This window comes from Staurois parvus, unplaced genomic scaffold (genome assembly GCF_062004578.1).
Source record: "Staurois parvus isolate SC_StPar_1 unplaced genomic scaffold, SC_StPar_1.0 ptg000886l, whole genome shotgun sequence".
In the NCBI taxonomy this organism is placed as follows: domain Eukaryota; kingdom Metazoa; phylum Chordata; class Amphibia; order Anura; family Ranidae; genus Staurois; species Staurois parvus.
The window spans coordinates 2,662,191-2,684,905 of record NW_028318682.1 but is presented as its reverse complement, the minus strand read 5'-3'; the positions used below and the strand labels follow the sequence as shown (position 1 = coordinate 2,684,905).

The following is a 22,715-nucleotide window of genomic DNA, read 5'->3' as shown; positions in this document are numbered from 1 at the left end:
TGTTTTGCAGTAAGGCAGTTTGCACTGTAGTACCATTTATTAGAAGTTACACACCAAAGCATAAGTGCACTAGTGGTGATATACTGCTTTTAAAAAAAAATGCAGATTTGTTGGGAGTGGGTAGCTGCCGAAACCAGGTACCCCCCAAAAAAAAGTGCTAAAACAATGTTGTTGTGTTTTTTTTTGTGATGGATCAGTGCCTGTCAATACATCCTTCCAACCCCATTTCCCTCATGTTACGACAGACCTGGGTGTAGATCAATTTCTGGCCATATATCTTCTTTCCAGCTCACACAGAAAGCAGTATGCTTAAATTGAGTGACTGCAGTCTGAGGACACTAATAGCAATTTGCCGCATTGTTCATTTGATTGACTTTATCGCGGTAAATACCCTGATAGGAGCAGTGGAGAGGCTCTCTGCTGCTCAGCTCCACACAATGCGCCATTCTAATTAAAATGCTGACTTTTACAGGGCAGGCTGCCTAGATTTAGTTAAGGGTGAAATTGACTTGCAATGTTGAAACACCACTATAAACGGATTCACAAGCTACATCTGCATTTGTTAGGTCACTTGGCAGAAAATCCCATCTATTTTAGTCAGCCAGTAATGAGTTCCAGATGATAAAGCCATTGTTAAGGCCGTACGAGGCCTGGGGTGGGAAAAATACATCGCTTTGCCTCATCAAAATTCAGAATGTTTTTGTGAGTTTATTCCATGTTCTTTGGATGGGAATATACAATAAATGTTAACTTTTCCAGAGTTGAAAGCTGAGATGCATGTAATGCTTAACAGTAGAGGCAGCATGATAACATATCATAATAGCCAGCTTGTATGGATACATTTCAGAGAGCAGTAGCAATGGAGCTTATTTAATTTGGGATTGTGCTCAAATGTTAAAATGTAAGCCCTAACTGAATGACCTTTTTTTAAAGCACTGTGTGTCATAAACAATTGACTTTAAGTGAAATTTTCACCTTCCTTTGTTACATCTTCGTTATGCCAATTTTCTGCAGCTACTTTGTGGCTACATGTGCTCCAGTAATGGCTGCATGTAATTTATTTTTCGTGATGGTGACAACAGTGTGCCATGTCAGCATAACGTGCTGAAACTCCCACTTGTAGTCTCCATTGCAAGTCTATAAGTCATTGTGACAATTTTAGGAGCAAAGTTGGAGGGGAGGGAGAAAAGAGGCTAAATGTTGCCACCCTATAAATGGAAGTGCTTGAACAAGGTCAGTTGAAATTTATTTTTTGTAAGATTACCTTCTATATTTTTCGCTAAGAGTTATCCACAATAAACACACTTGTATGCACACTTATACGTATTTACCGTGAGGCAAACAAGGCATTTGCCTAGAGTGACATTTTTCAGGGGGGAGGGGCACGGGGCCACCCCCAGGCATAAGGAACACACTTTAAAATCTGATGCCCCCTAAAAAAAAAAAAAAAAAAAAAGGCTGCCGCAGTGCTGCCCCCTGGTTGCTTGGACCACCTGGCTTCTAGCAACCAGTGACGTCACATTATGTATTGCAGAGTGTGGCCGAGGCCCCAACATTCACAGCGGAGGGGGATTTTAATTCCTCCTCCGCTCCTAGTGGCTAGCTCTAGGAGCGACCACCTCCTCCTGCATCTGCAGTTACATTGCTCAGAGGAAAGGGAACTGGATTTGAGTCTCGACTCTGAGGTGAGGTGAGGCCGAGCGCCGTGGATGGAACCATTTGTGTCATGACCTGAGGGAGCCAGGCAGAGAGCAGATACCTATACAGAGAGGATAGATAGGAGGAGGAGTGTACTTGTAGTCCTTCAATTTGTGGGGGTCACTTCTTTAGATCTCAGGGTTTCATAGTGGGGCTTGTAATTCTTCACTAGTTGGGGGAGGGTCACATCCTCAGCTCTGAGGGGTTCATGCTGGGACATTCAGTCTATCAATTTTTTATTTATTTTTTTTTTGGGGGGGGGGGGGGGGGTGACATCCTTAGATCTCAGGGCTGCATGCTAGGACTTGTAGTCCTTTACTAGTTGGGGTTTGGGGGGCAGGTCCTCTGAGGGGGTTCATGCTTGTCTGCACTGCTTGCACTTTAGTTCCTGAAGGTCATGGTGGTACAAGTCCCCCAGGGGCCCTAGATGGCCACATTGTCCTTCCCCCCACCTTTGTGATCATGGAAGACCTTAGATTGTTTGTCCCCTTCCATCACTTTGCCACCACTGGCTCCAATTTAGATTTGGGGGGAAGGGGATTGGTGCCCAATTTTTTGTTCTTTTTTAGTCTTGCCAAAGGGAGCACAAAACCAAAATACACAGTGCTTGCATATCCAGCAAATCTAACATTGTCCTGCTGTAATCAGCCGAGTTCCATGCCACCATCCCCTTGTCTTAGGTCTCTGGTAGCTTGCTGTCTCTTCAGGGTTCTTGAAGCTGGCCCCCTGATGTGGAGCCAGGCCCTTCCACCTCCAGCTGATGTCTCTTGGGATGTGTGACATGGATATCAGGAGGCTGCTGACACACAGAGTACATGTACTTCTTGCCTAGGCGAGATTAGAAGCCGCTTTTTAGAGGTGAGGAAGGTTGCAATGATGCAAAGTGTAACACACAGTGCACATCTGCTCCACAGATCTTTGAAGTAAAATGGAAGATGTTACTGTGCGAGGTTCACTTCAGAACTTATGTTCCTTTTTAAACAGCTATGTCTGATTTGGTACATACCTCCTTTTAGATTTTGGTTTCTCTGTAGATGCCCAAGTCTTCTGCAGGCCATGTGGCTTGATTTGTTGGTGAATGAGCTGCTGTGTGAGTTTGTGAGTTGATGTGCATGGCTGCCTCTTTCTCCAGATTTGAATAGTTATTGTACTTTAACCTGACTAATAGTCTGGTTTATTCCTTTTTGTACAGGTGTTCCGGGAAGCTCGGAGAACAGTACCCAGTGTTGTTTACATGCCTCATATCGGGGAATGGTGGGAGGCTGTCAGTGAAACTGTGAGGGCTACCTTTCTAACACTCCTGCAAGATATCCCTTCCTTCTCTCCCATATTATTACTGTCTACCTCTGAAATGGTGTACGGGGAGCTGCCTGATGAGGTAAGAAAGCACTTCATCTGTATGCCTTTCATTTATGCAGAATGAAGACCTATTAGGGGTTAGAGCTGTAGTCTGCATCAGGAGCCACAAGGATCTAGTGACATTGCTGTGGCATGAGGTACATATTTGTATGCTTTGTGTGTCCCCTTGTGGAAATGCATACAACCTGGCAAGACCGCTGCCATATTGAGCACTCAAGCTGACGACAGGAGGTGTAAATTTTTCAGGCAGCTTTGGAGTGCAAAAATGACCACAGAGGTAAATGCAATCAGTCTTTGTTTTTACTGATACACTAAAATAATTAAAAAAAAAAAAAGCATTGCAGGTCCCTTGTGTTAATTTTTTTTTATATGATTATCGCTGAAAGAAACAATACCATCTCTGATCGGATTTAAAAGATGCAGGTCTTTGCCTCCCCCCCCCCCCCCCTTTTTTTTTTTTTTTTTTTTTTTAAGTACAGCAGGGAGTTCTGATTTGCATGCTTGTCCTGAGCCATCAGGTATGGATTTAACAGGGTAGTACCTCACTGCTCTTTAAAGTGAATGGGCAAAGTAACCGGTTTCCTGGAAAGCTTATATGCTAAACCCCCTGTACTTACAGTTGTGCTCAAAAGTTTGCATACCCAGAAATTGTGCAATTTTGCCATTGATATTGAAAATATGACCGATCATGCCAAAAAATGCTCTTTTATTGAAGGATGATGATCATATGAAGCCATTTATTATCACATAGTTGTGTGGCTGCATTTTAAATCATAATGATAACAGAAATCACCCAAATGGCCCGGAACAAAAGCTTACATACCCTGTAATGTTTAGCCTTGGTACAGACACACAAGATGATACACACGGGTTAAAATGTCAATTAAAGGTTAATTGACATTTATGGAGGAGTGGGCCAAAATCCCTGTTGCAGTGTGCAAACCTGGCCAAGAACTACAGGAAACCTGACCTCTGTAATTGCAAACAAAGGCTTCTGTACCAAATATTAACACTGATTTTCTCAGGTGTTCAAATACTTATGTTCAGCAGTGCAAGAGAAATAAATTCTTTAAAAATCATACAATGTGATTTCCTGATTTTTTTTTTTTTAAATTCTGTCTTAGTGGGAATGCACCTACAATGTTAATTTCAGACCCCTCCATGATTTCTAAGTGGGAGAAATTGCAAAATCGGGGGGTGTTCAAATACTTCTGTTCCTCACTGTATAACACAACATCATCCACACACGTAGGACACCCAACGTTAGAGGTGATTTATTCTTCAAAAGCAAATATGCTTTTGCACTCTGGTACTGACTAGTATTCCAGTGTTTCTCTTCTCCTTCAGTTTTTCTCCATCAGCCCTGATGGAGAGGGGCAGGGGACGGTCAAACTAGGATGCTGTCTAGTCAGCTGACATCCTCATCAACTTATGTCATTGGTTGTCAGGACGTCAGTGGCTAGAAGGTCGTAATGGTGCACAATGAAAACCTGTGGCTTTGTGTAACTAAAAGGCAGGCTTGTTCCACTCACTGGCTTGTATACAAGTTTTGGGCAATTTTTAGACATTTTGCTAAGGAACCCCTGAAGAAACCTCAAGGCACCCTGGTTGAGAAAGGCTGGTCTATAGTATCAAAGGCAGAACGAAGATCCAGTAGAATAAGAATAGTTAGTGAGCCAGAATCAGAAGCTAACAGAAGAGTGGGACTTTGACCAAGGTGGTTTTTCTGTGCTGTGCATTTGCCGAAAACCAGAGTGAAGGGGTTCAAATAGGTTATTTAAAGCCAGGTGATTATGTAACTGAGATATCACAATTCACTTGAGGATCTTGTTTAAATTGTCCAGAGCCATGTTCGGGTTTTTTGATTAGTTTTTTTTTTTTTTACAGTTTTAAGGATTGTTGGTACAGAACTGTTGCTAATGGAGTCATTTATGATACTGAGCATAATGGAGCATAGAGAACTAAAACAGGCTTTAAATAAATGGGTGGGAATAGGATCAAGTATGCAGGTGGAACATTTCATATTGGAGGCCAATTTAATCCGAATTGCAGGGACAAGTACAGAGAAGTGGGAGAGAAACACCAATAAAACTGGGTGGGTCTGGAAGTGATGTGGAAGAAACGTGTGGTGAGGAAAAAGTTTGCCTTGTATTTTGTCAATTTTTGAGGAGAAAAGAAAAAAATCTAAGAATGTGTTACAGAGCTGTGTTAAGGATGATAATGTGGAGGAACTGCAAGGTTTTAATAATCCATGCTGCTGAAGAGTTGCCTAGGGTTGCTAAGATTTTTTTTCTCTTCTATGGCATGGTAAAAATGGTTTGATCTAGCCGTCTTATATTGACCCTTATAGATACACAAATGATCTTTCCATACCTAATAGTGCACAGTAAGGCCAGAATGGCGCCACTTATGCTCAAGTCTCCATGAGACTACCTTCATTGAATGTAAGTGAGAATTATACCATGGAGCCATGTGGGAGGATTTTTCTTTTTTTCTTTTTTTTTTTTTTTATGGGGCAAAGGCGTCAAGGAAAGATGGAAGTGCTTCATTAAGGACATCTAGTTTGTCAACAAGGGTGTCCGAGGAAGAGATGTCGGATAAAGAGGAAGGAACAGAATTGGCAAATTTGGGCTGATCAATAATAGATCAAGTCAGGGAGATGTTAGAAGTTGCTAATTCCAGATTGAAAAGAATAGCTAGGTGGTCAGACAGTCCTAAGTCAAGGGAAGAACATTCCAAGACAAAAGAGCCATTAGCAATGATAAGGTCCAGGGTGTGTGATTTGATATGCGTGGGGGTGCAAACAAATTGAGTTGGGTCAAAACATTCAAGTAAAGCCAAAAAATCTTTAGCTAAACTGGAAGATTGAGTCTGTGTGTATTAAAATCCCCAAGGATGATTCTTCTCTTAAAACTATGGCTTAAAAATGAAAGCATATTTGCAACTTCACCTAAGAATGCTCTACAAGACTTAGGTGGTCGATAAACCGTAACAACAGATGAGTGCGGAGCACAGATCTTGATAACAGGCATTCAAATGAAGAGAAAGAGGGTACGTTAACAGGGGATTAAATGTACAAGCTGTAAATAACAATTCTACCTCCAACTTTTGTCAGAGGGACGTGGGAGATCAAGCAAATTGTGCCCTGCAGAGGTGATTTGGTTGAAAACAATGCTATCATTTTGTTTGTGCCAAAGTCCGAAATAAGTAGTGCCTTGTTATTAGCAGAGCAAGTGTTCAGGAGCACTGATCTGGCCTTCCTTGGAGGATCCATGGGAATCAGAGTAGAGTCAGGGCATGTCAGTGAAAGTAGGAATTTGAGATTGGCGCCAGTGCAGGATGGTCTTGCAGTTTTACGCTGATAAGTACAGATTGAGACAGCACAGGTACTTGAAGTAAGGAGACGGCGTCCAGTGCCACGATGCATGCCGACCATCTCTTTGGTCGTAAAATCCCAATATTCTGGCAGAAATCAGATGCGCCTTTAGCCAAAAAAATAGTTCTGCTTTAGTTGCAGGAGGTGCAGTGTACCCAAGCAGCATGACTGAGAGATCTGGGTACAGTAGGGGAGAAAAGAAATGTCCAATTGTTACCGGTGCAGTGCAAGGAAAGAAGTCCAGTGATCCAGGAAAGATTTGGACATGAGTTGGCAGCAAGTTGGGGCAGATTGTGAAAAAGAGGTCCAGTGATCCAGGGAAGATTCAGAGGTGAGTCACCAGCAAGCTAGAGCAGATTGTGAGACAATTCCAGAGAACCAAGAGAGTAAGCAATTTTTTTTTTAAACTGTTGTATTGAGTAAAAGGCACATCAGACATAGGCATATACGTGGCAACAATCAAACTATCTGTACAAAAAAAATGTAGGGATAGTGTCATAAGATAAATGCAGCCCCTCTGGTATACATTTATTACAAGATTGTATACCTCATAAGTTGGACAGTCACTATAATAGTATCTGTTGCACACTAATTACAGGTACATATGCATAAGAAGCCATTTACCCATGGTCTTATGTAAACCATAACAAACCAATTGGCAGAAACATCCTGCATATAAAAAGGAAATCTACAAAAAAGAAATCTCAGCATTTACCCCAATAGAGTGGGTTAGAAGAAAATGTCCATCCACCTATACCTGAGAAGGAAAATAGGTTATTGGTCAAGGTAGCACTCAATAAAGCGATATACATGTTCCAGTACTGAATTACAGATATACATTAGGCCAGCAACATAACAATTCTTTATATGGGAACAGATATCAGGGATAATAGTCACTGGTGTCCTGAGTATCAAGCCAAGGACCCCAAAGTTTATAAAACCTTTTGGGACATCCTGTAGCTTCATACGTCAATTTGTACAATGGTAAGGTGTGGCTAATAACCTTCTTCCATGGCTCAATATGCAAGGTCTCGGTTCGAGTCCAATTAAATACAATCGTCTTGTAGGAACAATAAAGCAGAAGAAGACAAAGGAAGTGTTTTGGAAATGGCAGACATTTCTAAATCTTCAAATATTCCCAACAGACACCATTTAGGACAACAAATATTAGGAAGGTAGAAGGTAACGGCAGTAAATGTCATCACTTGTGACCAAAAAAGTCGAATCCTATTACATCCTCAAACTATGTGTAGAAAGTCACCTGTCTCACTCTCACATTTATGACAGATAGGAGCGTCTCTCTTATGCATTTTAAACAAACGGGCCGGGTGTAATACATTCTATGCGGATAGTAGAATTGATTCAAGAATGCCTTGATGCAGAAAGTTTTAACAATGTAGATTTCACATTCAAAATTGGCACCAGCGAAGGTAATGCAGCATTGGTGCAGACACTGCACACGCTCATGTACTCAGTCTTTGCATTCTTGGATGGCCCATAATTTCCTTCAATTAAACTGTGACAAGACATGTCACACTGATGTGACATCAATTGTGTAAGGCCAGTCCTGACAGCCCATTGATGGGTCTGTACTTGAGCTTCAGTCTGAATTGAAAATGGAAAAATCTAGGGGTGATATTTGATGCTAGCTTAACCTTTGATCCTCATGTACAAAATGTTGTCAGAACGTCTTTTTTCCACTTGAGAAACCTGGCTCGGCTGCATCCTATGCTGTCATACACTGTAGCTGAAAAACTGATCCATATTTTTGTGTTCTCCCGACTTGACTATTGCAATGCTCTACTTGCTGGTGTACCTAAATCCACTATTGCAAATTGCCCTCCTGTGGATTTACCCCCCTTCCTGACCAGACCATTGTTTGTTACATGGCACTGCGTTGCGTTAACTGACAATTGGCGTGGTTATGCAACGCTGCACTCAAATTTAAATTTACGTCTTTGGTTCGGTGGTATTTGATTGCCTGTGCGTTTTTGTGTTTTTTTTTGTGCCATAACAAACGACAATTTAGAAAATTTAATTAACTGGTTTACGTGAAAGTTATAGTGTTTACAAATGGTGTATATATACTGGGATTTTTAAATTTTTTTTTTACTAGTAATGGCACCAATAAGCGACTTATAGCGTGACTGCGGTGGACATTCTGACACTGGGGGGGAGCTGACTTGGTGTCACTGACATCCACAGTGACACCAATACAGTGATCAGTGCTAAAAAAAAAAAAGCACTGACACTGTACTAATGGCACTGGGCAGGAAGGGGTTAACATGAGGGGCGATCAAAGGGTTAACTGTGTAGCTGGGAGTGTTTTACTAGGGATTGATGTCAGTTTGCTTCACTGTAATCACACTGCTTTGCATGGCTGTGCTGTGCACAGCCATCCAAAGCGGTGTGCCCGAGCTGACAGGGAGAACTGTTAGTAAACAAAACTGTTCTCCCCGTCAGAGATCCTCAGAAATCACTGGCGGGGACCCGGTGATTGACAGCCGTGGCCGCGAATTGCAAAATACTGCTACAGGGCGGCACAGGTGCGCAAAATCACGAAACTGCAGTGCCCCCTATTCGAAAATGCAAAATACAATACGTACAAACTAGGTCTGGTACAGGTGACTATATTACCCTTATACTGGCACTAGGGGCTACCCGTCAGGTTTTGTATAGACTTTAAAATCCTCTTGCTCACCTATAGAGCTCTTCATGCCTTGGCACCCCATTATCTTTCTGAACTTTTATAAACTTACTCCCCCCTGGTAACCTCCGCTCCTCAAATTGTACTTTGCACCAACAGATCCGGCAGGAAGATAGAGCAGTTGAGACGGGAGGAGTAATACTACGGAGAGCTGACTGGACTGCAGCATGACTAAACACAATGTCTGTCTGTGTTAAATGTCATAAAATATACTGCACTTTAATGGGTTGTGACAGTTGTTTACAACCTTCCTTTGTTTACCACAGTGCTGCAAAAGCAAATGTAGCTTTCTGTGTCCTTGTTGGGGACCTATCTCTACAGGTTTGCTTTAATAATATAAAGTAACTAAACACAAATAAAATCCTCCAAAGGAAAATACACCTTTTTTCCCTTAAAATAGATCATTTTATTTCGATTTCACACAAGTAGTCCTTGATGAGAGGATTTAAAACACATTTATTTTTTTGTATTTGCGAATTAAAATGTGTTGTAATAAGTCATGTTCTGCTTGAACTCTTATTCCGCTGCTGTAACGGAAAACTGAATTCTAACTCACTGAGATCATAACATAATGCTATTGTATCCTGTTAAAACACTTACGCAAAAACAGTGTTATAGTGTGCCGAACTTTACAGTGACTAATTGGCAACTACTGGGTTCTCTGAGGCAAGTACAAAATAATTATCCACACTCCACAGTAAATTCAAAACTTCATTTTTCCCCTTTGTACCTAAAGGTGAGCTCCAGAAACATCCAAGTCACCGCTAATTCCGTTATGTAGTATTTAAAAAGTTTTTTTTACTTTCTGAAATTTCTTTAGATTGGCTTGACTTTTTCACACTGAAAAATGTAAACGCCCTGTTCTGTCAATCTAATACTGGAAATATGTTTAAAGGTGCTTTACAGTCGAGCTTGGCCTTGAATAGTCAGCACCCACCCTCTCACCCACAAGGCAGCCTGTTCTATATCACCTGGAAGGATTTATGATTTGATTAGTGGAAAGTTTTTAGTGGTGCCTTACAGCCACTGGTCAGATTCAGCCCTATCTTAGAGTCTTACATTGAATGATGTGTGAATTGGAAGGTGACGAAATCGGGGAGCTGCTTGGTATCTGGATGCAGAGCTTTGGAATAGGCTACTTTTAGGTGAACTCTGACTTTGGAAAAGTTGCAGAGTTTCCTGGCTCCCATTAGCAGTTAATGGCTTTAATTTTTCTGGAATTGCTTTTTGAAGGAGAGGGGAATGCTTTACTGACCTGAGTGCGGTGATTCCTCTTTACTACCCAATCACCTGGTAGGTGTTAAGGTAACCATAATGTATCAAAGTGGATATAAAACGTGCCTGGGCCTTCGTATGGTATACTAGGTAGTTATTCATGAATTTGCCTCAGAGCTGCAAACTGGTCATAGGGCTCTCCAGTTCCAGATATATTGTCCTGCAGCTAGGACACAAACGCAATAGTGTCTTCTGTAAAAGTGTACAACAAAAAAAAACCTGCTCTGGACCATGTGACTGAATATAGTGATCTCACAGGAATAAATATTGAATTAATGAAGTGGGGTTCACATAAATTCAGTCTTAATATTTATTGGTGAAGGGTGTCTTTAAAGACAGGAACAGGGGAAGGAAAGGAGAAGCTCAGACTGATGTTCTCATTTGTCACTGTGCACCTTCCTCCTATCAGTGTGCTGCTTATATATGCTTTCTTCCTATTCGCTTTCTGCTTGTACTGCACGCTCTCCTCCTATTGACATGCTGCTTGCACTACAGCATAACCGATTGGATCCTTATGACCCACAAATGCTTAGTGGCCCCCGATCATGCTAACTGAGTCTGATGATTTGAATGCGGCTGATTAGAGTGCAGACTAGGGAAAGGTTCATCCAAAGCAAGCTGTAGAAGAGCGAAGAGATAGCCCTACTGCCTCACACCTCACCCTGGTTAGAAGGCAGGGGCGGACTGACCATTCGGAAACTCTGGCACTGCTCGAGGGCCCGGGGTCAGTAGGGGCCCCATGAGATGCCCCTGGTACCTTTTTCATAGGCTTTTTTGAGTTTGGGCAAGGACACAGGGGCCCCATGATCCCCTATTTGCCAGGGGCCCCATGAGTTGTCAGTCCGCCCCTGTTAGCAGGTGAAAGCAGCCTCGGCTCCATTCATCCAAGCCATGGGGGTATTGCTTGGATGAATCAAACTGAGGCTGCTTTTACCTACTAACTACTCTGGCCAGGTGAGGAGTGTGGCGGAGCAACTATTCCTACTTCTACAGCATGACTGTATCCTTGTTCTACTTGTCCTGCTCTCCAATATGTAACATGTTGTACATGCCTTTTAGTAAGCTGATTCCAGGTACATCTAAGGATCTATTAAGCCTTAATAATTAAGGAATACAGAATGGCATTAATTTTCTTATATCTGCCTGGAATTTAGCTTTATGCATAAGAACTTTATTATTCTCAGCATGTCCCATTGTGTTAGGCTTTCCTGGTTGCAAGGCTGTAATATATCTTTATTTTTTTGCAAATTTTGTTTCTCTGCAGGTGAAGCGTATTTTTAGACCTCCGTATGAAGAGGTCTTCATCATTAGCAGACCTAATGAAGAAGATCGGTTTAACTTTTTCCAAGATTTGATCCTCAGTCAGGCAGCCATGCCACCTCCAAAAAAGAAAAAAACAGGTGAGTGTTCAAGAAGTACTTAATCACCCATTAATATGTTACTTGCTGGGAAAAAGCGGATTTAATTCTAATCTCTGATTTACACAAGAGGCAGCTGCAGTAGGAGACCATAACTCTTGGGACAGAGGAGATGGCACTATATTCCCAGCCTAGTTCTCACCATTGTTCTATTCTTCATACGCCACAATAGTACACTGTAAATTAGCAGCTTTGTCGTTGATAATATAATGGGATTTACATGCTTAGCAGTGACCCCTTAAACAGCAGAGATGATAAACCAGAACACGGCCCGAACAAATGTATCAAAGGCTTGCAAGCATGCTGCTTATTAGCCTTTCCTTTCATGGCATCTAAACTGCTTTCCCTTGTCACATAAGGATTGATCCCTTCTTGACAGAGTATCATGTAAACCAAAAGCTTCAGCAGGGGCAAAAGGAGACAATTTTTAAACAAATCCGTATTTAGGCAATGCAACGTTGTCACGTTATCCCTGTCATGTGACTGTAATCAACCAGCTTGAGTTGTATTGTTCAGCTTCATGTCCTTCATGGGGACTGCGGCTGTTAGCAACAGCATGGCCACAACATGTGTACATTACATATGTACAGTATGGGCATAGCACGTGTTCACTACTCATGTGCATTATCCAACCAGGTGCTCCTTCACCCCTGGAGGTGCACTGTCTGACCCTTGGGGTGGGGTGGCTAAAATCTTTATACTTTTTTTTTATTTTTTACAGTCCAGTAACGCCACAAGTCATCTTAACGCTTTCCTTCCTCTGGTGGTGGGCAGATCCTAAGCACTCTGAAGAGCAGCTCCACACAATGCAGTAGAGCCGCTTTATGCAGTATTCCTGGAGGTGCCATGGAGGGTTGTGGACTTTTTAAATGCAAAAAGCAATGTTTTTGCTACAATAGTTAAATGGAGATGCTGCTGAAATGCACGTAGTGCGTTTTTGCCACGTTTTGCATTTTTATTCTGCCCAGCAACAAAAACATTTCCCTTTAACAAAAAGATCTAAAACTGAAAAAAAAAAAAAAAAAAAAATCAAACGTGGCAAAAACACAAACCGCACTGCAAAATGGACAAAACGCACACTGCATTGGTGTGAGCTAGGCCTTATGTTTCTCTTTATTCATTCCTTGGGTGATTTAGCTTTCAGCAAATGACCTAGATAACTTGTAATCCGTTGTTACATTTAATGGAATGTCATTTTAACAGATTTATGTTATTAATGGAATAGTCTGACTGCATGAAGAAAAAGGGAATGATTGCCCTAATATCTGTTATGATAGTGGCAGTAGATGGCTAAAATACAGTGATATAAAAACTCAATGCACTGATAACACCCTACATTAATCGAAATACTTCTGTGCATAAAAATGAAATTGTTACCGTCAAAATGTCATTTATCTTTCATCAACCACTGTTCCTTTCCCCCTTGTTCCTCCACTGTGAGCGTTCATAATGGATAGAAGAATCAATTCTTAGGACTGATAAAAACTTTTGTCTTTCAGAAATTCGATCTTTGGAAGTTCTACCACCTGCACCACCTCCTCCCCCACGTCAATTGTCTGAGGTGGAGAAGCAAAGGATGGAGGACCATGAAGAGAACACTTTGCGGGAGCTGAGACTGTTCCTCAGGGATGTTACCAAGCGGCTGGCCACAGACAAACGCTTTAACATCTTCAGCAAACCGGTGGATATTGAAGAGGTCTTGTTTCAGTAATGCACAAACAATGAAGCGGATTGTATTTTCTTACTTTATATTTCTTACCCAAATTATCTGCCAGGTTGCATATGGTCGCACACAAGGAAGTGGAATGTAAATCAGACTTGCAGTAATATGGCTCTTAAAGGGTCAGTAAACCTAGACTGCAAATTAAAAACCTTAAAATGCAAGTGGGTTAAGTAGGCGAGATATGGGCTGGGGGAGGAATTGCACCTGACCCACACCTTTCCTAAACATTTTCAGTGAAGGACAGCTTTTTTTTTTCTCTGTGGTGCAGGGTAAGGATTGGTTCCTTGCTACATATTTAGTACTGAGTGAAACCTCTGCAGTGAGATTTTGACCTCAACTACAAGCACATGTATGACAGACCAAACTTTACTTTTCAACTGAGTTGCCGTTATCTCTGACCTACATCTTTTGTTTCCAATGGAAAATTCCTTAGAATGCTGAATGGTCTGAAGGTATTAGCAAACTTCAACGCTTGTATAAGGAAGGCGATGACCCTAAAACAACGTTTTTCAGTTCTAGTAATCTTTTTAAAGCTCCATTATGTGCAAAAAACTTTTTGCCACCCACCTCTCATTCTTTTAGGCTTTTCTTTCCCCTTACTTTTTGAAGCCAGTTATACTCGCCTAAGTGCCACATCCAGGCCCCACATCCACTGCTTCCGGGTGCAGGGACCGCTGGTCCAGCAATATGATGCCCCCCAGAGACTACCGATCCCCTCAGCTAACGTCAGCTGTTTCCTCAGTTCTGAGGAGATCCTGCTATAGCCCATCCAATAGGAAGTGTCCACATTGGTCACGCACAGAGGTGGACACCCATAGAAAGACCTAAACTAGGAAGTAACCGGAAGAGAAGACTTGGGACTGGAGCATCACATGACTTTGGCTGTAGGTAATTAACAAAGGCTTTTAGATAGGTGTTTTTATTTAAAAAAAAAAAATATGGTTTGGGGTGGGTGGGGGGTGCGGCACAGTTCTTTTATCACATAGTAGGGCTTTAAAAAAAAAAATAAATTAAGGTAAGTATTTAATAACTTGGTTTCCATTTAATACAAATTGGAACTCCGAAGGTTTACTGGTCTTTTAATTTCCACTGATTTTTTTTTATGTGAGTTCTTTTGACCTGTTTATCACAGTGAAAACACAACTGGTGTAAAATAAGCAGTACCAGAATGAGCCTATGAGGAAGAAAAATGGAAACTGACTTGCGTTTGACGTTGTATGCAGGTCAGTGACTTTATAAGTAGTGAAGCAAGGCCATAAATGGCAGCTCTAGACCTTACACCTTCAAACACAAGCCAGCAATAGCAGCACCCATGTATCCATAAGGGAAAGTTGTCCACATAGATTCTCAAGAGTAATGGGGTGTTTTAATCCTCCGAGAATACCAGCCACATATGAACTTTTTTAGTGTCATTTATGATGTTAAAGCTCAATTCCAGGATCTACACACCTCCCCCAAGCAGGCTATGTCTCAAAACGTCCACTATACCCACACTTTTGTAAAAAAAAATGTTGTGATGTTGTGCTTTAGAATGATCTTCCAGTGTGCAGCACACATTTTCTGAAATTTCAGGTCCTATGAGTCTTTTGGGCTAAAGTGTAGTTTCTGGGAAGTTCTGCAGGCGTTGAACAGGGACTTTTCTCGTCCATCAGAGTTAACATAGTGATATCACCTTTTGTAGTTTTTGTAACTACAGAGGGGAGTCTAAATGATGCAGCACATGACAGGAAGTGACTGTGCAACCCTTATTGTGTTGCACATCCAGAAATAGGGTACTCGTGTTGCCAGAAGGCTTATTTACATTGCGATTCTGAACATGCTGCTGACATGTGAAGCAAATGAATACCAGCATAGTGCCTAGGAGGTCTTTATAGATGCTATTATAATTTTGTTACCAAGTTGGAGTTGTAAAGGAACAAGCTGTAATTTTAGATTTTCAGATGTGGTCATTTTAGGAAGATTTACTTGGAACCCTTTTTTCTGAAGCCTCTGAATAAGCCATGTCAGAAGCCAATAGAATATCCATAAAAAATGCACACAGACCAAAGCTGTGTATTTGAATGACTTTTCACACTCCCCAAAAACATACCCTGAGCTCCTCACGGTTACAAATTGGCACAAAGATGAATTTGGATTTTGTTTATATGTGTAATAGAAAAGCTTCCAGTGAAAGTTGTGTTTTTTTTTTGTTTTTTTTTTGTTAATTTGTACAGCCAATATTGGCTTTTGGTCAACAGTCTGCAGCAGTCCCTATATTATGAAATTTAGTTATTGGCAGGTTGTTCCCAACATTCCATGGAATCATTTCCCCCATACAACAGTGACCTCATGTGTTTTGCTTTAGTTGAGCTCCTGCTGTGTCATGTGCGGGAATTTTAGCTGCTTCTCCATGAAGAGATTCCAGAGTAGGCCAAGCCTGTTCCAGCAGGTTAGCCAAAAGTCAGTGTTTCTGTGCCATACAAAAAAGCAGTATGGTTTATATGTGCAGCATTATAGAGATAAAGGCATGGGATGTGGTCAGTTTTTTTTTTGTTTTTTTTGTTTCCCAACTAAATTTTACATTGATTAAAGAAGCAAAGTATTTCTTTTGTCTGCTGTCTTGCAGCACTGGAGTACTCTGTTCATATCTTGATCATCACACTATCCTATAGAATTTGCATGCTCTATCTGTGCTGGTGTAGGTTTCCTCCCACACACTTTTTTTTTTTTCACTTGAAGGACATTTTCCTGAGAAACAGGGAGGGTACCATTGCTGGAGCCTTATTTTTCAAATGCCTCTGGCTGTCAAAGTAATCTACTGGCTTCAGTACTATGTTACTGACCCAGGACAAATATACAGATTTGGAGTTCTGAATTTACAAATCTATGGAGGTTTTTCTGTATTAATTACGCGTGTTCTCTCTCAAACCATGGTCACTGGAATTGACTTTATAATGTGTCATTTTGATGTTCATCAGTTACAAGTGGCATTTGTGAAAGTTTGTCCTAGATGGGTGTCTGTATGGTGTTTAATGCACCTTCTCTCTTGTTAAAGAATTAAGAAAATATGAATATGTAGCAGTAACTTAGGTGGTAGTCCTGACATTTTTATATTAAACCACATTTGTAGAAAGTGGGCAATTCCTCCTTTAATGTGTTTAACTGGACACTATGTTCAGCATGTTTGGTAACCTTTATTTTTATGAGATTTTATGGCTTAGAAATTGCTCACTGGTTTGCATTAGTTATGAGCTACCAGTTTGTGTTTTCACTATGTATGAACAATACAATTCTGCTCTTATTTATAGTCATTCTGCTTGTGTTCAGGTGTGCCTGGAAATCCACAATTGTGACCGGCAGCCACTGCTACAACCTGGCAACATTGGGAACCATCACCGATCTTTGTCAGATATTTTGCAATTGGCATTCTGACAAGACAATGTGTTGAACAGTACTGACCTAATAGTTCTATTTCACAAAAAGTTGTAAATTCTTTTGCCATGACCAAAGCAATTACTTTTCCAAGAGAAAATGTATTTACTGACAACAAATTCCGCTTCTGTGCATGCCCGTGCAGGGTTCACCATGTGACTCCAAGACAAGGCCAGAGTAAGTCTGAATTCGTGCAGTGAAGGTTGATCCATGTAGCTGACCTCTATGAAGCCACATTCTCATCAGTGATTGAAACTCTGCTCTCATCACAGCAGGCAGACTATTAAAATGAAGACAGCAGTTGGGCCTCAATCTTTATCCAAACTGCAGAACCTTTATCTAGCTTCTTGAAGTGACAGGTGTATGTATTGAATAAGCCCTATAATTGTAGCCATTTTAAAATACTACACATACCAGAGGCTACGTTCACACAGGTGTTAAGACTAAAATGCCTCTGAAATGGCTGCAGCTTTAGCCCCGGATCACATATACAGTGGGGCAAAAAAGTATTTAGTCAGCCACCAATTGTGCAAGTACTCCCACTTAAAGATGAGAGAGGCCTGTAATTGGCATCATAGGTAGACCTCAACTATGAGAGACAAAATGAGAAAAAAAATCCAGACAATCACATTGGCTGATTTGGAAAGAATTTATTTGCAAATTATGGTGGAAAATAAGTATTTGGTCAATATCAAAAGTTCATCTCAATACTTTGTTATATATCCTTTGTTGGCAATGACAGAGGTCAAACGTTTCCTGTAAGTCTTCACAAGGTTGGCACACACTGTTGCTGGTATATTGGCCCATTCCTCCATGCAGATCTCCTCTAGAGCAGTGATGTTTTGGGGCTGTCGCTGGGCAACACAGACTTTCAACTCCCTCCAAAGGTTTTCTATGGGGTTGAGATCTGGAGACTGGCTAGGCCACTCCAGGACCTTGAAATGCTTCTTATGAAGCCACTCCTTTGCCCGGCCGGTATGTTTGGGATCATTGTCATGTTGGAAGACCCGGCCACGTTTCATCTTCAATGCCTTTGCTGATGGAAGCAGGTTTGCACTCAAAATCTCACGATACATGGCCCCATTCATTCTGTCCTGTACATGGATCAGTCGTCCTGATCCCTTTGCGGAGAAACAGCCTCAAAGCATGATGTTGCCACCCCCATGCTTCACAGTAGGTATGGTGTTCTTTGGATGCAACTCAGCATTGTCTCTCCTCCAAACAGGACGAGTTGTGTTTCTACCAAACAGTTCTATTTTGGTTTCATCTGACCATATGTCATTCTCCCAATATTCTTCTGGATCATCCAAATGCTCTCTAGCAAACGTCAGATGGGCCCGGACATGTACTAGCTTAAGCAGGAGGACACAGCTGGCACTGCAGGATCTGAGTCCCTGGCGGTGTAGTGTGTTACTGATGGTAGCCTTTGTTAGGTTGGTCCCAGCTCTCTGCAGGTCATTCACTAGGTCCCCCCATGTGGTCCTGGGATTTTTGCTCATTGTTCTTGTGATCATTTTGACCCCACGGGGTGAGATCTTGCGTGGAGCCCCAGATCGAGGGAGATTATCAGTGGTCTTGTATGTCTTCCATTTTCTAATTATTGCTCCCACAGTTGATTTGTTCACACCAAGCTGCTTGCCTATTGCAGATTCAGTCTTCCCAGCCTGGTGCAGGTCTACGATTTTGTTTCTGGTGTCCTTCGACAGCTCTTTGGTCTTCACCATAGTGGAGTTTGGAGTGTGACTGTTTGAACTTGTTGTCAGTATAAAAGACACCTGTCCACAACCTCAAATAGGTGCCATTGATACAGGTAATGAGTGCAGGACAGAGGAGCCTCTTAAAGAAGAAGGTACAGGTCTGTGAGAGCCAGAAATCTTGCTTGTTTGTAGGTGACCAAATACTTATTTTCCACCATAATTTGCAAATATATTCTTTCCAAATCAGCCAATGTGATTGTCTGGATTTTTTTTTCTCATTTTGTCTCTCATAGTTGAGGTCTTCCTATGATGCCAATTACAGGCCTCTCTCATCTTTTTAAGTGGGAGAACTTGCACAATTGGTGGCTGACTAAATACATTTTTGCCCCACTGTATGCAAATTGGATGCGTTTTGAGCTGCAACCGATTCGCATGACATGTAAACCAAACTGGCTTTCTATTAAGCCTGTTCACATAAGTGTGTGCCGAATGCAGTACGATTTTAAAAAGAGTGGGGTACGATTTTCAGTCGCTTCAGGTGTGCTTTCCGGTGTCCTACACTTTATAAATTCGCACCAGAGTCTCACCTGAACCTCTGGAAAAACCACACAGGACTCTTTTTTTACAAACCGCACTGAAACAGGCCCTGCACATATGTTAACCTTGTCTAAGTTTGCATTTTAGAGGCATTTCACAGGCTATTTTGGAAGCTCTTTGAACTACGTTTTTTGGGGGGCATGGAAAAGACCCCTGAAGTACTGCCAAATGCCTTGAGAATGTGTTTGTGGTGCACTTTCATCAACTATAATGAAGCTGTTTGGCAGGTTTTACAACTTGCAAAGGATACCAAATGTTGCAGGCAAGATCAAAATTAATGTGAAGCAATGCAAGCCCATTGTGTATACAATATTGTTTGTTACCCATGTAAAAGCAGGCGTTTGCTTCATGTTAATAAAGCTTTCTGAATGTTTTGCAAACCAGATGCCTATTCTGTACACCTGTGAGAAGGAGGCCTAAATGGCACACATGAGCAAAAGCTGTGAAAACTCTGACATGAGACTGGTGTATAGACAAGGATGTTAAATTAGTTTTTGGAACAATGCTATGTATGCATTTATGAACAGTCACCCTGATTCATTCAAGATTTGCTTGGAAACAGGCTTAGCCTACTGAAAGACATTAGTTAGCTTCAGGCAAGTGAAATGGGATGTTTTGTGGAAGTTTAGGAAGAGTTTGGATGGCTGGTAAGTTTTTCCTCTTCAAACACAAGTATAATTTTTACATTGCATTCTCATAAGTATACCACTACGGTAATTTAAAGTAGAACTAAAGGCAAAACATTTTTCCATAGTGGATAGAGTAAAGAGAGGGTTTAAACACTCTTTTCTCCCACTGGAGAGATTTCCCTTCACTTCCTGTCCCATAGTCAAAACAGGAAGTGAGAGAAACCCCTTCAAAGCAAGGGACTCCCTTGTAACGAGAACTTCCCCATTGGAAGATTCTGCTCTATTGCAGTTTTGGTTATAACCCAAATATTGGGATTTGTTTTCTTTACTTCACTTTGGATGATTCTGGTAGACAGGACAAATAGAGAGGGTGAATCTGCCTGACAAAGCCACAGACCGCAATAAAAACAGGGATTTCCCTTCCCTCTTCACTCTACCAAAAGCTAAAAAAAAAAAAAGCGCCTTTCGTTATGCTTTAATTTTTTTGGGGGGGGGTTAATCTCGTGCAGCTGGGTCTCAGATCTGGCCTGCTGAGTTGTGTGAAAGCAGTGATCTGACTCTACCAAGGGTGTTTTTTAACCTTGCTGTAGTACTCTAAAAAAACAAAAATAGGCTGAAGACAAAATCATATACTTTATACAAAGTGTGGTAGAGAAAAAAACTTAATAGCATAGATCTAAATGACACGTGTGGCTTTAAAAAAAAAAAGAAAAATCCTGAATTTCCGCCTAATTTGTCCACCTCTGTTGCTGGGGATTACAGCTTTTTCTAGTCCTGGGATTTATAATTTAGAAAGCATAGTTTGTCTGCCTATGAATCACTCTTGAGGTAGGTGTCCTTCCCATTACATCACTTGTGCCTTCAGGTAAAGTCTGTGTCTTGGAGTCAGATGGGGTCCTCAGTATGGTTTTTCTGTTGTCTATTGACTCTTGTGTTTGAGAACACTAAACATTTGATGGCAGTTTCTCCTTAAAGCCATCACCTGCCTCGTTACTCATTCAAAGCTTTGTGCTACATGCACAGCAGACCGCTGTCATCTGCATGCAGTTCATCAGTTTGATTTGTGTCATAAGACACATCCTTGTTCCATACCTGTGTTCTATGGAATCTGCTCATAGCTCTGGTCTTCTGAACCTTTGATCATTGCCAGACCAATGGGGAGATGTACAAAAAAAATTGAGCAGTGTGTTCCCTGTGTAGTTTTAAGTGTATTATATGAACTTGTAACCATTTACTGTGTTTATTGCTGGCTTTTTATTTTATTTGCTAGTCTTGCATGTTCCTTTTGTATTTTGTTTTAACTTTGTACACATTGAGGGAGATTTATCAAGCAAGTTACTTGCAGAATCCCTGCCTAAATTAGGTTGCCTATTTAGCATAAATTAGGTTGCCTATTTAGCATAAATTAGGTTGTCTCTAAATTAACAAAGGATATCTGACCATGTTTGCGGGGGGTCAGTTAACTCTGTGCAACTGTGATACTTTATGGTCAAAACTTTGGAGTACATTACCATCACACCTATATGAGGTTGTTGGACATCCCATTCCAAAACTGTGGGAAATAAAATCAGGCACCCCCCCCCCCCCCCCAAATTCACACATTCTTTGCAGCCTTGTCAGCCTCCACTTTCTAGGAATGGTTTCTACAAGATTTTGGCACACCTTCAGCAATTTGTACCAATTCAGGCTAAAGACTGAGGTTAACTACTGGTGTTGGATAATACAACCTGGCTCCCAATTAGCGTTTCATTTCATCCCAAAGGAATTTAGTATCCCAGGGCTCTGTGGTGGCTACCAGAGTTCCTCCACAAAAAAATTAACAAACTAAAGGCAGGAATTCAGTAAAGCTGGGTGTTAATAGCGCATGTTAATGTATTGCACCTAAGTCAAAAAACCTTGACAGTTGTTTTGGTTCTGACAGTGACTAGTGTGCCAAATTCAGGTAGTTTTAATTTGCTCCACTTCTACACCTGCACCAAATTCATAATAAAATACTGACCATTCATTTGTTACAAAAGTGGAACTAAAACCAACTTTCTTTAGGCATACAGAGACTGTTCTTGCAAAAATGTCTTGTATGTGTTCTAAAGTTGGCACAGCTAAAGACCTCCAAACTTCATTTGGCTTTCAGATTAGCACAACAGTAGTGCATAGAGAGCTTCATAGAATGGGTTTCCATGGCGGAGCAGCTGCATCCAACTCTTACATCACCAAGTGCAATGTAAAGCGTCGGATGCAGTGGTGTAAAGAACTCCACCACTGGACTCTAGAGCAATGGAGACGTGTTCTATGGAGTGACGAATCACGCTTCTCTGTCTGGCAATCCGATGGATGTGTCCTGCTTTGACGGTTGCCAGGAGAACAGTACTTGCCTGACTGCATTGTGCCAAGTGTAAAGTTTGGTGGAGGAGGGGTTATGGTGTGGGGTTGTTTTTCAGGGGTTGGTCTTGGCCCCTTAGTTCCAGGGAAGGGAATTCTTAAGGGGTCAGCATACCAAGACATTTTGGACAATTTTATGTTCCCAACTTTGTGGGAACAGTTTGGGGATGGCCCCTTCCTGCACAAAGCAAGGTCTATAAAAAAATGGATGAGGGAGTTTGGGGTGGGGGAACTTGACTGGCCTGCACAGAGTCCTGACCTCAACCAGATTAGAACACTTTTGGGATGAATTGGAGCGGAGACTGCAAGCCAGACCTTCTCCTCCTACATCAGTGCCTGACCTCACCAATTCCCTTCTGGAAGAATGGTCAAACATTCCCATAGACCCACTCCTAGACCTTATGGACAGCCTTCCCAGAAGAGTTGAAGCTGTTATAGCTGCAGAG

General features: G+C 41.5%; 1 protein-coding gene across 4 annotated transcripts in view; it reads left to right on the top strand.

Annotated features, from left to right (window-relative positions):
* Positions 1-22,715, top strand: part of ATAD2B (ATPase family AAA domain containing 2B) — a 193,373-nt gene that overhangs the window by 104,842 nt on the left and 65,816 nt on the right. For 2 of the 4 annotated variants that reach the window (XM_089656093.1, XM_089656091.1), the window contains 3 exons: positions 2,891-3,076; positions 11,680-11,815; positions 13,333-13,514. In XM_089656093.1, coding sequence (XP_089512219.1) covers positions 2,891-3,076; positions 11,680-11,815; positions 13,333-13,514 — 504 coding nt within the window. Of the gene's footprint in view, positions 1-2,890; positions 3,077-11,679; positions 11,816-13,332; positions 13,530-22,715 lie in introns of all 4 variants that reach the window. The other 2 variants (XM_089656092.1, XM_089656090.1) reach the window with 1 other exon arrangement.